The following is a 13,706-nucleotide window of genomic DNA, read 5'->3' as shown; positions in this document are numbered from 1 at the left end:
TGGTTATAGGTATTCACGTTTTCATCAGTAAAAGTCCATAGGGCCCTGAATTTATGTTCTTGAGCACTTCCATAATGTCAAACTCGTTGTCAAAACTTGAATGTCTGAGATGTTAAGTGTCTGAGATCTTCAGGCTGCACACGTACTAATCCCAGTCCCATGTGGGAACTTGGGGCACACCCACTACTAAATGAAAAATACAGATGGTAGTTTGCTTTCTTTAGGAGGTAAGACGGTGTGATAGTTTCTTTTGTAAATACCCAATCCAAGAGAAGTGGGAGTTCAGTGTTGTGTGTACAGAAATAAATTTGAGACTAAGACCCAACAGCATCTCTTCAGAACTGGTATCTCAGTCAGATGCGGTGACCTGGATGGCTGTGTTCACAACTGCTGCACAAAAGCTGGTCATCTCTTCCACCAGTATCTTAAAAGAGTAACGCCGTAGTTTACTTGCAGAAAAAATGCACTGTAATAGTTTTCAGACCCCCCTGATAATGTGAGTGTCTAGATCTGTAACTCCCTTTTAGGCTTGAATCTTCCTCTAACTCAAGGGCTTCAAGAAGAGAGAAATTCCAGGGGGAGGTCAAGGATTTCATTTTTTTCCACAGCACCTGCCTGGAGCAGTGTAGGTAGCGGCCGCAAAGTCTCCTGTTTGCATCTTGTCTGAATTCCAGTTGGTATTGCTCGAGTCTGCCCATGCACTCCATGGTTAGTACGTCACCATGGATTCTGCTTTCAAGCAACATGCCTAGAAATTTAGGTATCATCACAGTGAATGTCACAACTCAAGTCTCTTCATTGATCTAATCCTATTGGGCTTTTTCTTCTTTATAGTTAAGTATGAATGGTTGATCATTTGGACCAAGGTTGTTTCTGTAAAACTGGTCTCATAAGAATGTACTTTAAAGTTATAAAACTTTTCACAGAATTTTGCATGAATTTTACAGGCACAGTTCAATAAGCTTCAATAATAATAAATAAAGTTTATTAGTACGTAGAATCAATTTTGGTTTGTAATATGTCCGTAAAAATACAGAGAGAGGCCCATGATAGTGAGACTGAAAAAGTTTCTGAAAGGAAAGTTCTTGAGCCCTAGCAGATGTGCACTATGATGTGCTACAAAAGCAGCGTTTACTTTCATTTCATACTAATTATTAAGTATGTTCTGTTATTCACTGAAAACCATTCAATAGAAAGTTTGATCCCCATGCACAATTTTAAAAGCTTTGAGTTTAAAATGGCTTTACAACAGTTAATTTTGAAAAACCTTTGCATATAAACATGTTTTGTTCTTAGGACTGACTTCCTATTCAAAGGATGAAAACTGTATACAAACATAATGCTGGTGGTGTAGAGAGGATCAGCAAAGAATGGCACTGTGGCAAGATTTAGAAGGAGAGATTATGTCTGTTATTAGACTAACTGATACAGTTTAGTTTAAAAAACACACACTCTGGGTTCCTGTACCGCCCTGGTATAACAGTCAGCTACTAACATTTTCTAAAACATCCTTGTACAAACTGTAACACTGACATTTTTTCAAAAGCAAGATTATGTTCATGCACATCTCACTCAGATGTTTTATTTGTCTGTCTAATAATCTTTCTCAATCTCTGGAGAACAATAGAAGTTGTTCTTAGTATTGTGTGAAAAAAGAAGTCGGTTTTATATAGATTAAAAGTGCATTTGATTTTTTTTTTCAGGTAGCTCATGTGTGTGTCAGCCAGGATACAGGATGGTTTCTAGTAATGGTGGGCCCTCCATTATTTGTCAAAAATGCCCAGAAAATATGGTAAGTATTGAACTTTTCATACTTTGCCATAATTATAATGCTTTTTAAATTTTAAATTTCCTCCTGACTGCAAGTTATTTTTCATTAGTTTAAAATTATTTTGCATAATAGTCTTTGCTTGGGAATTTTTAAGCCCATGCTTTTAGGTAGGATTTTTTTTTTCTCTTTGGAAGTATTTATTACTATTATTTTGTAGGCATTTTTTGTCATAAACTTGACCCCACAGACAAAGTAAGAGCATCCACTGCTTTTCTTTTCTGCTTCATGTTATGTTATCCTTGGCCGGAGACCACTGTTCTATAGAATGCCAAAGATGTTTTTCAGCTCATAGGTTTCTTATTTGATTATTTATATAAATCCTATTATTGTAATACATAGGCTGTATCTTTGTAGTCCCCGATACTTTATGTTTTTACTTCAAAATGTGCTGTTGCTGTTATTTTATTTTAATTATATATATATCTTTGTAGCTTGATCAGTTTTTTCCTACCTTTCCTGACAAATTAAGCTATAGTTTTGGGTCATATTCCCAAAGTTAAGCCAGAGGCACCAGGCTTAACCAGCTTTTTCCCGCCGTAGTAAATAGAGAAATAAATTTTCTTCAGCAAAAACAAGTTTTTAGAGTGAAAGCCTTCCTGAATACTTCTTTCTCTCCAATAAGTGTAGTACTGTCAAGAGACCAGCTTAGTTGTGCAAGTTACATGTTTCATTGCTAATGTGTAATATAGGTAATTCTTTCCATCTCTTCTTTCCATCTTCATGCTACGTTAGACAAAGACATTGACAAATATCCATCAGTGTCTTGATCATTCCGCTGTTTCTTTCTCTTTCCTGTAATGGTGGCATTTGTCTTTGGTCCTACTTATGCAAAGATAAAATTATGATAATGGAGAAGGGAATAACATCAGTATCACCTGAAGACGAGCAGTTGCCTTCATTTCCCTCATTGGTTGTGATCTGTAATGCAGCTACTTCATAGTATAAAATAAGTGTGGATGTGAACTGTTTGAGTACATGCAAAATTCCATGCAATTATATAAGCTGCTTCACTTAAAACTCCTCCGTTTCCTTTACTTCTGTGTATATATATATGCAAATATGTCTATTTATGCATTGTTATGTGTATTGATTTTTTTTCCCAGTGTAGCACCTTTATACCTTTTTTAAACCTTCGATTTTTAATCAACTCTTGTCTACACTAAAGTGTGTCAGCTAATGGTTTCAGAAAAACTGAAGAACAATTTTTTATTCTATGTCTGCATAGTAATTACTTTTTCCAGAGCTTTAGCTTTTTTTGTTTTCAGAAGCTTCATGAATGTTATTGATGCGGTTGTATCTGAACACATTTTCTAGTAAATAATATCTGGATCAGGAATTCTTTCCAGATATTTGGTGATGTCTGTATTTTTGAAAATTATAAAAGTTTTACATTTTATTTTAGAGTGGAGTTACTCAAGATGGGTGGAATTGTATTACTTGCCCTAAAGGCCTAACTTCAGAAGGAAAATGTAAATGCCTCAATAATGAAATATTAGGTAAGAAATATATGCAATTTATGAGATATTAGTCCTTATTTTAGATATTTTTTATTAAGACATGTTCTTCTGTTCAATAAGAAAGAAAATTTAACATATGTTTATATATCTAGTGTAAAAATTCACATACCTCTTGATCTTAAACCTCATTCCCGAAAGCAGATAAATCTGTACTGTTGTTCATTGCAATAAAAATTATAATGCAAACATTCCAAAAAATGAATACTGGTGGGTCACTTACTTTAAGCTGGTTGGCACTGGGTGAAGGCATTAAAATTTGGACAAAACCAATGCCAATATAGACTAAGAAAAAACATTAAAATATTTTGAAGGATATAATGCATAGGTACTCCGCTGTATGGGAATTATATGAGTAGGTGGAATAGAATAGCCTGAGCAAACCAAGCAAACTACTATGCTTTAATATTGGTGGATGTCATGTCTGCCTGAGACACATGCCTATATGTGATTTCCTACGACATGCTTCCCTATATCAGTTTCTCTTCCTTAATGCTCTCTAATAGTTGCAGATGAATTTCAGTAGACACAGAAAATTAATTTTAATATTAACTTTAGTGTCTGTGTTAACTCTATTTTTGCTTATCTTGCATAGTAATAACCTCAGAGCAAAGTATAAATTTCATCAAGGTTGTAAAACAAAAAAGCTCTTAGGAGCTCTAGTTTTCCTTATTTTCAAAGACACAGGATGGAAAAGACTTTTCCATGTGCCTGTAATTCTTTGAATAAGTATTACTAATGCCCACTTTGGTTACATTTCTAACAGAATATACGGGAGAATCAGTGCTTTCCAGATCGTTAATTTAAAAGGAATCCGTAAAAGAGTGAATACCAAATCATCTCCCTTAAGCTTTAGGAGAGCTACAAAATACTTTCCGAGCCTTATTGAGAGCAAAGCTGATTCTATAATTTAATATGCAGGAAGAACATTAGTATTGTAATTATTTTGATTTTCTTTGTATCTTTTTTTTTTTTTAATTAGTCTTGAAATCTCTTGCCAAATGATTTAACTGCTGAAAGATGTGGTTTTGAAACTTTGAATTTGTGACATTTGCATGAATCATTTCAGATGAAAATTAAAAATATTTTTTCCAGTAATTCTAAACTTGGTATTTTGAGTTTTAGCTTTGCAGTGAAGCCTTAGTTTGAAATTTGGTTCAGAATAAATAACAAAGGAACAGCAAAACTGGACATGAAATATTGCATTTCTCATTAAAACTAGACTGCATGTACATAGCTATAAACAGTGCACGTATACGTATATGAATGTACATTTGTAGTGGATGTTATTTGCAAGTTATGCTCTTGATTTTTTTTTTAAATCAAATATTTGCATTTATGTTAGATCTGCATGGACGCTTTATTTTTTCACACTTTTTTCAACCTGCATGACATACTGTGCATCATGCAATTGTATCACAGTTGCTTTTCTTTTCTGCTTAGTGGAAAGAAGTATTGATGGCATTTTGCTTAATGAAGCATTGTGCATACATTGTAATGGAAGTGAGCAATCGTTCTCTGCTTCAGATGTGTCAGGACGTAGGTGAGTATTCTTTGCCTTTTGTGATGATAAATTTGAACCTGTCTGTGTTCTGTTTAAATGGAATAGTCTCGAGGAACAGTCTGTGTCTTTGGGATGACAATTTTAAAAGCAGTGAATTGGAAATCCTCAACCCCATATTAAACTCAATACAGTTTTTGTTCACTGAAGTCCTTATATGACCAGCGGCTTGGTTAGTTTGTTTTTCTTTTGTGTGACTAAAAAGCAGGCTTTGGATTGGAACCAGAAACAGAATTCTTATTTTGATAATTAAGTATTTTATTTCTTTATTTCACTGACAGTAGAAACAAATTGGTAATGTCTTTCAGTTTCAGTTCAAACTAGTGAAGATGCTAACAGTGTTATCAGGCATACTATGTAGCCAGCTTTCACTAAGTACTAAATCTCATACTTAACTACATCTTAAGTGCATTTTTCATGTTTGTGATCCGTAGGTGTGTAAGATGTGAACAAACATTCATCAATGTAAGCAAGTCTTGCGACTGCAGCAGCCCAAACATTTTAGTAAGTAGAAGAATGCTTATTGTATTGAAGCTCAGAAAAAGAAAAGTTATGTTCACAAATGTATAAATTTCCATTTTTTTATTTCTGGGTTTGATTTATTTTTTTTTTCAGACCGGGGGATTGTGTTTCAGTGTTACTGACAGCTTACCCCCAAAGGGAGTTGCAACTGTTCGTTTTGGACAGCTAGTAAGTGTGTTTATTCTAAGACATTTTCAAGCTATCTCATTGTCTGCTTTCAGTAAGTCTTTTAAATTCCATTTCTGAAAGACAAAGGTGGTGGTTTGTTGTCTGATCACAGTGATTGCAAGGTAATTTGCATCAAGATAGAGTGTGGACATGAAGACCAGGCAAGCATTGTTCTAATGGAATGTGTTTAAGAAAATTCATGCCCTTTTGGAAACTGAAAAGGGGAAGTAGTTTACTTTAATTTAGTATCAAAACAAGGAGTATGTGGTCTACTGTATTAACTGTAGGTATTTAAACACACACTCTTATCACAAAAACATGCTGAAGAGTTCATGAAAGCCTCTGGGCTTTTTAAGTTTCTTTTTGGTTTTACTATGTAAAATTGGTTTTCATATAAAATATTTGAAAGAAGATATAAAGGCTGAAAGGACATTTCTAGTTGCCAGACAGTCAGATCTGACAGAAGAAAATGGACACCTATACAATTTGAGACTGTGTATGAAATTCTTGAACTTGAATTGGCTAATGATTGAAAATATGTTCTATTGAGAAGAATGAAGGTGTTTTCATTGTTTTAGTTAATGAACTTCTATTAGTTGTGAAATCTTCTCAGAGTTAGGACCATTTTCCATGTAGCTCTGAATTCAGGAAATACTACATGGCCAGAAAATGTAATTTATTCTTAAATGAATTAAAGGCTACTGCTTGAAAGAAAGCAAAAAACAGTCTTCAGTTTTCCTGACAGCAAATACTGGTCTTGCTTTCTGAAAGGGCACTCGTCTAAATAATATTTTGTTGAAAACATGGCTTTTCAGTTGCTTATAGTATGTATGAAAGCTATGTTTAGTTCAAATATGAGTAGTTATAAAAAGCAGGCTGTGAAATAATTAATTTGGCAAATTTGGTTCTGGGTTAAATTTAACAGCCAGTCCACACCTTACCCTTGAAATTATTAGTACTTCCCTTGTGCAGTAAAAACAGCTCCTTAATCCATATTCAAGAGTTAAATATTTCTGCTCTTGTTCTGTATATTTTGTCTAATTTAGTGAAGTGAAACAAATTATTGCATTATGGTTGTGTTTTGAATTGAGCTGATTTGATTGAGACACTTAAAGGGACAGAAAGCTCTTAGAAAAAAAAATGAGTAGCATCTTTTACCTAACATAGTTTTCCAGACTGTTATGTTGTGGATAAATTGTTCTGAACAAAGACAGTGAAGCAGTTCCTTATTTACAGGGTATAACACTGACATCAGCATGGTTTCTGAAAAACCTGCAGTCCTCAGCCTCTGCCTGTTGGGTGAGTTTCATTAATGTTTGCAGTTTGCTTTTTTTATACAGAAGCGCTACTCTGTGTAAAAGCATGGTACATTAGTTTTTGGAAGTTAGCTTGCTTATTTAAAAGAATCTTATTTTGAGATGACAGTAGATAAGAAATAAATATATATCCAGAATGTTTAGAAAGAATATTGAGTGCTAGTCAATGTTAATGCAAGTCTCCAGGTTGGATTTTTCACAAGGTGAATGGTGGTAAACAAAAAATCCTGCAATAGTCATTAGGTATGTGAACTGTTATTGAGTATAGCCAGTAAGGGATCAGTCAGAAAATTAACTTCTACAGTATTGATTAGCAGCTGGTCTTTACCTCTTACTTGGCTTTCAGTTAATCATTCGGTTTTCTGATGGAGAAGGATAACCGTAGAACCATCCTTTTTAGCTTTGCTTTGATTATGTATGCAAGTGTTATTTACCATTACATTGGTAAATTTCCCACATCCTCATTTCCCTTCTGAATTTCTCTTCTCAAAATCAGATTTTAACTTCTCAGGCGCTACTTTTTCTCCCAGTCTGTCACAACCCAAAGGGTTCGAATCACTGCCAAGTCTACCACTAAACCATGTCCCTCAGCACCACATCTACTTGGCTTTTAAATACTTCCAGGGATAGTGACTCAAGCAGCTTCCTGGGCAGCCTGTTCCAATGTTTGACAACCCTTTCGGTGAAGAAATTTTTCCTAATATCCAATTTAAACCTCCCCTGATGCAACTTAAGGCCATTTCGTCTTGTCCTATTACTTGTTGCTTGGGAGAAGAGACCAACACCCACCTCGCTATAAACTCCTTTCAGGTAGTTGTAGAGAGTGATAAGGTCTCCCTGAGTGTCCTTTCCTCCAGGCTAAACAACCCCAGTTCCCTCAGCCACTTCACATAAGACTTGTGCTCCAGACCCTTCACCAGCTTCGTTGCCCTTCTCTGGACAGGCTTTTGCACCTCTTGTAGTGAGGGACCCAAAACTGAACACAGTACTTGAGGTGCAGCCTCACCAGCGCTGAGTACAGGGTGACGATCGCTTCCCTAGTCCTGCTGGCCACACTATTTCTGATACAAGCCAGGACACTGTTGGCCTTCTTGTTGGCTTCACCTGGGCACACTACTGGCTCATATTCAGCCGTCTGTCGATCAACACCCCCAGGTCCTTTTCTGCCGGGCAGCTTTGCAGCCACTCTTCCCCAGGCTTGTAGCGCCACATGGGGTTGTTGTGACCCAGGTGCAGGACCCAGCACTTGGCCTTGTTGAACCTCATACCATTGGCCTTGACCCATAGATCCAGCCTGTCCAAATCCCTCTGAGGAGCCTTCCATCTCTCAAGCAGATCAACACTCCCACCCAACGTGGTGTCATCTGCAAACTTGCTGAGGGTGCATTCGATCCCCTCATCCAGGTCATTGATAAACATATTAAACAGAACCAATCCCAGTACTGAGCCCTGCGGAACACCACTTGTGACTGGCTGCCAATTGGATTTAACTCCATTCACCACAACTCTTTGGGCCCAGCCAAGTTTTTCACCCAGTGAAGCATACGCCCGTCCAAGGCATGAGGGAGTTAAGAGTTGAGACATGAGGCAGAGAGAGTTGGGATTGTTCAGCCTGGAGAAGAGAAGACACTGGGGAGACTGTGTAGCAGCTTTCCAGTACCTAAAGAGGACCTATAGGAAAGATGGGGAGGGACTCTTTATCAGGGAGGGTAGTGGTAGGATGAGGGCTAATGGTTTTAAACTGAAAGAGCGTAGTATCAGATTAGATATTAGGAAGAAATTCTTTACTCTGAGGGTGGTGAGACATTGGAACAGGCTGCCCAGAGAAGTTGTTGAGGCCCCTTTCCTGAAAGTGTTCAAAGCCAGGTTGGATGGGGCTTTGAGCAACCTGGTCTAGTGCAAGGCACTCCTGACCATGGCAGGGGGGTGGAACTAGAGGATCTTTAAGTTCTCTTCCACCTCTAACCATTCTATGATTCTATGATAAGAATGTCCAGCCTTCCTGGACTCCTTTGCCTTTCAGGACTGCCTCCCAATGGACTCTTGTCAGCCTGTCTCTTAAACAGGCCAAAGTCTGCCCTCCAGAAGTCCAAGGTAGCAGTTCTGCTGACCCCTCTCCTTAACTTCTCCAAGAGTCAAAAACTCTTACCATTTTGTGGGCACTATGCCCAAGACAGCCTCCTACCATGACATCACCCACAAGTCCATCTCTGTTGACAAACAACAGGTCCAGTGGGGCACCTTCCCTAGTTGGCTCCTTCACCAGCCGTGTCAGGAAGTTATCTTCCACACACTCCAGGAACTTCCTACCTGGCCTACAGGTGTATAAAGATCACAACAATGGGTTTGCAGAATTCAGTAATACACAAGCACATGGAGTCTTTATTTCCTACATTTCTTTATTACAGATTACTGCAAATTAGCAGTAAAATAAGTATACTTATGAGTAGTAAAGCAAGTATGTATGTCTTACGAAGGTAGCAGGAAACAATAGCAGCAAACATTTATATCAATATTACGAGTTACTACAAAATTATCACTGGCAAAGTAGCAAATACACTTATGATCCATTATCTATATGTGTGCCTATGTATATGTATTATTCAAAATCGTACCAGTACAGTGCTCGCCAAACTGCTTCCAGGAGTGGGGCCTCGAAATTGATGATGGACAAAGTCTCACTTTGAAGATGATCCATGTCACGGAGTCTGGAGTCAGCCAGGCGTACCCCGCAATGTTCTGATAACCTGTGCGGGAGAGCTCATAGAAAAGTTTGTGCAGGGGGAGTTCTGTGTGTGTATGTGTGTGAGACACACGGACAGACAGGGACAGATTCACTCTCCATTTTGGGTAAAAAGCAAGTCATTTTTATATTGCAGAGACATAAGGCGGCATAGTACAGTACCACCTGGAGCACTCTCTCAGACTAGTTTTTATTTTTCCAGACTGTTTTTCTGTTCTTTCAGCTAGAACAGCCAATAGCAGTTGCCGATTCCTACTTTCTTGGAATGTTTTCCCTCTTTTCCAGACTATTTTTCACCTTTCCAGATGATAAGTTGCTGCTACAGTTCCTTGGTTTTGTGGTTATTGACGGAATCTCAGGATGTCTCTGTTGTTTACGTACACAGCTGCATTTCTCAAGGCTGTTTCTGGTTCCCAGGCCTAGTCCCCAGGCTAGCAGTTCCCAGGCTGGCAGGCATTCTCTCTGTCAGTATTTCAGCAGACTTCTGTTAAGTATTTTCCCAGATCACCTTTGTGGCTGCTCCCCTCACGATCTCATACACGCAGCTCTGAGATGGATTCTCCTACTTATCCCATTCTTTTTCACAAACTGAGACTATCGTTATCACTTGCGTAAGTTTATCCTGTTTGTCTGCCTCAGCCTGCTCAGCTCTTCAGAGGTGCTGCCTGAATGTAACGTGGAACTGCTGATCTGATCCACACCAGGGCAGTAGGTGTTGGCAAGTTAATACCAGTGCAGTGATCACTCCACACAGATGCTAGGCATCACTTCTGCTTATCACATGGCAGTGGTTTGTTCACCAAAATTGAGCAATGGTATAAATACAACATAGTTTAGGAACAGCAGAGTAGACAAAGTACTAAAACTGAAATGAAGATATTTACGATATGTGCAACTATAGTTGTCAGTCCTAGGTCTTTGATGGAATCATCTTTGTCATACAGCCTAAGCGGTGTTAAACATTTTGATTCTTACTTCATTTTCTAAATGCAGATTTTGACATTTCTGTCACATTGTACCATCTAGCTCATGCAACTAAAATAAACTGAAAAAGTGAGAGCATTGATTTCATGCTGCCATCTGCAAACCTATAAAAATATGGAACCTGAACAGCTGTGAGAAAATACTAAGTGTTGACAAAATGGAATTACTTTCAAGTAAAAATGAGGGTTTAAGAGTGGCTTATTAAAGATAACATGTAATTTTATGACTGCCTCACCAAAAGGAGAGGTAAATAAATACTTTTCTATGTTCTTGTGTTTCTCCACTGCAGTTGTACTCCAATCTAACAGCATGCCAAGCTCTTGGAAATATGTGTGTAATGAATATGAACTCACTGAGTTCTTCAAGTACTGATGCCTGTGGTTTATTTCAGTATATTTATGTCAACACGGCAAGGCTAGGCATTGTTCATTCAATAGCCTTCTGGTAAGTTGCCTTTTCCATAACTTCAGTCTTTAAAATTATTTTATGGAAATTATTATTCTAAATGTTCTTTGATTCAAAACATTATGTTTCTTTAGAGAAAACATTGTAATTGTTTTCAGGAGACATAATCTTCCATGGCTATATTATGGTGATCAACCAGGATTAGCATCCCAAGTGCTTGAGGCAAATAATTTCCCCGCAATCTTCAGTTTTAAAGGAACAGATAAGGTAGGTGTTGGGTAGCAGTTGGGGAACGGGCATTTGGAAGAGGACATAATCACATAAAGATGTTTAGATTCATTGCAGATACGGCTTCACTAAAGATAATTTTTAGACAGCTAGTGTAACAAAACTCGGTGTGAGATCTTACAGAAGAGGAAGGTGATATTTATGTCAAAAATCTCCAGGTAAGATGATTTTGCTGACTTACGCTCCCTTGCTTACACATTTATTTTGCTTACACTCTCATACCCACATTCTCATAAGCCCAAGATCTGCTTGCCTGAGTGGTCTGACCAGGATCCATTGTGTGTGACACAAAGAACAAGGGATGCCAGCTGTTAAGTTCTCATTATATCCCCAAGGTTCTTCTGGATTGGCAGTGATGAACTAGTAATTAGACAAATCTTTTATACCCCTTAGGAGTTAGTAGTTTTTTTGGCATTGTCCTTTGCTTCGGAGTCCTGTTTCTTTCAGTCTTCATAAATCTGAAGCTAAGTATTTTTCCCTTGTTTGAAATATATACATCCTTTTGTCAGTTTTCCTGATGAGCTAATTGGAAAAAGAGGGGTGTATGTGATGTACTATAACTGCTGCCATTCTCCTGGTGCCAAGGTACATGATCTTTTGCTGACAAGTTAACTGTGCCATGGTTTTATCAGAACCCATTTCTCAGCTTATTGCTGGGAACAGTGTTCTTCATTATTGCTGTGTGGTGTTTCACCCTTTCATTCTGTTGCTTCTGATGCTTTCATGCACATTTCTATCCATACTTCATTTATGCCAACCTTAATGTCTCTATTACAAATCTCCACAAGTTGAATTGTATCAGCGATGGATTCAGTCTATTACTCCAGCCTTTTCCTGTTCCTATAGTGAATTAGGGAAAAAAAAAAAAAAAGAAAAGAGGTGTGGAAAAACAATAATTTCAGTGTTAACAAAGCCAGGTATCTATCCCTGGGAGGGATGGACTGCTTAAGTAACTTGTTAACTGCCACAGTTCTAAGAAGGAATCAAACAGTAAATCAAACAGTAAAGCGGTTTATTTTACAGATTCATTGTAAAATTAGAATAACTGGAATAGTTTATTCAGGTTAAGCTAATCACAGAAAATAAGTAGTGCTAGTAATAACCTGTTTATCGGTTATACTGCCCAATTTATCTTAAGTTTTCTTATTAACTCAGAAAAAAATAATGTTTTTTCAGCCATATTCTAAAAGGTTGTGTTTTAAATTAAAGAATGTTGGAATGCAGCTTCTGTTTTAACAACTAAAATAATTGTTATTCTTCCTAGCACTGAAGGTCCTGAAAGCCCTCGAGATCCCAGTGTTGTATACACTAGAAATCTGCAGAGATTTCCGATTAATTTAGGGCATGTCTACCTGTATAGAAGTTCTTTGGAACTTTTTCCACATCACCAATGCAGCTGTAGAATTGTAAAGCATGTTAAAAAAAAAAAAAAGTAAACTACCAAACCTAAGATTAAAAACATACAATCAAAGGGAAGAAATGAAGCATCATGCTGAAGGTTTTAGGGAAGTATCAAATGATGAGACAGCAGTCCCTAAAATATGTATGTACACTTTATGGCAGTTTCATTGTTTCTATATCTTTTTTCATCATCAGGATGTAAAGCTGCAATTTATTGCAGCCTCATTTGATGCAGCAGGAAACTTTCTTAAGTGGCAAAATTTGGAAGGAGGCATCTTACAGGTACATTTGATTTTAATTGTCTTTTGTTGATACCATAATGTTGGTATTGCCTTTAGCCAAATTAAGACAAAACCCAAGAGTTTGGTTACTATAGTAGTGACAGTTCACAAGTTAACCATAGAGCTTGATTAGAGAAAGTAGCCCTCGATTCTTGCTCACGATGATCTCTACAAAATCAAAGGTATAAATTCAGCAACATTGCCCTCATCCATTGGACCAATATAAATTTGGAATATCGGAAAGCTCTGAAAAACATCACTAATCATTTAGAACCAACTCTTTCTTCCATTCAGCATACAATTACCCATTATGTAATTTATTATTAGCCCTCTTGTTCTTGGCAAGAAAAGTATATTCTTTTAGCTCTTGGTCCACATACGTTTATAGAAAATTCTGGGAATATGTCCCTATTGGATGTTGTCACCTGTTTTCACACATTATGAGGATGCCAAGTAAATCTGTGATTATCTCACTATTGAGAGAGGTAGGAAAACTTATCTACCACCCCATTTTTTTTCCACTTGTCTTGGGATTTTTTGTTTGTTTATATATTTTGGATTTAATATAAAATATACACTTTGGCCAGCATCTGCCTGGCTTTTTCATAACAAAAAGTTATGAAAACTTGCTGGGAGACTTTACGTATAATTGGGGAACACTGGCTAGAGAGACTTGGAGACTCTACCCTCAG

The 13,706-nt window shown here is 37.3% G+C and overlaps 1 protein-coding gene across 1 annotated transcript in view; it reads left to right on the top strand.

Annotated features, from left to right (window-relative positions):
• The first annotated feature begins 571 nt into the window (after positions 1 to 571).
• The window catches only part of TMEM67 (transmembrane protein 67), a 33,290-nt gene continuing 20,155 nt past the window's right edge, over positions 572 to 13,706 (top strand). The window contains exons 1-10 of the mRNA XM_009891851.1: positions 572 to 582; positions 1,708 to 1,792; positions 3,234 to 3,327; positions 4,789 to 4,888; positions 5,341 to 5,410; positions 5,522 to 5,596; positions 6,833 to 6,895; positions 10,929 to 11,083; positions 11,203 to 11,311; positions 12,929 to 13,015. Of these exons, the coding sequence (XP_009890153.1) occupies positions 1,736 to 1,792; positions 3,234 to 3,327; positions 4,789 to 4,888; positions 5,341 to 5,410; positions 5,522 to 5,596; positions 6,833 to 6,895; positions 10,929 to 11,083; positions 11,203 to 11,311; positions 12,929 to 13,015 (810 nt within the window). The 5' untranslated portion in view covers positions 572 to 582; positions 1,708 to 1,735. The remainder of the gene's footprint in view (positions 583 to 1,707; positions 1,793 to 3,233; positions 3,328 to 4,788; positions 4,889 to 5,340; positions 5,411 to 5,521; positions 5,597 to 6,832; positions 6,896 to 10,928; positions 11,084 to 11,202; positions 11,312 to 12,928; positions 13,016 to 13,706) is intronic.

Source organism: Charadrius vociferus, unplaced genomic scaffold (genome assembly GCF_000708025.1).
Source record: "Charadrius vociferus isolate BGI_N301 unplaced genomic scaffold, ASM70802v2 scaffold15, whole genome shotgun sequence".
Lineage (NCBI taxonomy): Eukaryota > Metazoa > Chordata > Aves > Charadriiformes > Charadriidae > Charadrius > Charadrius vociferus.
Note: the sequence above shows the minus strand (reverse complement) of the source record. Positions and strands in the feature narration are given on the sequence as shown.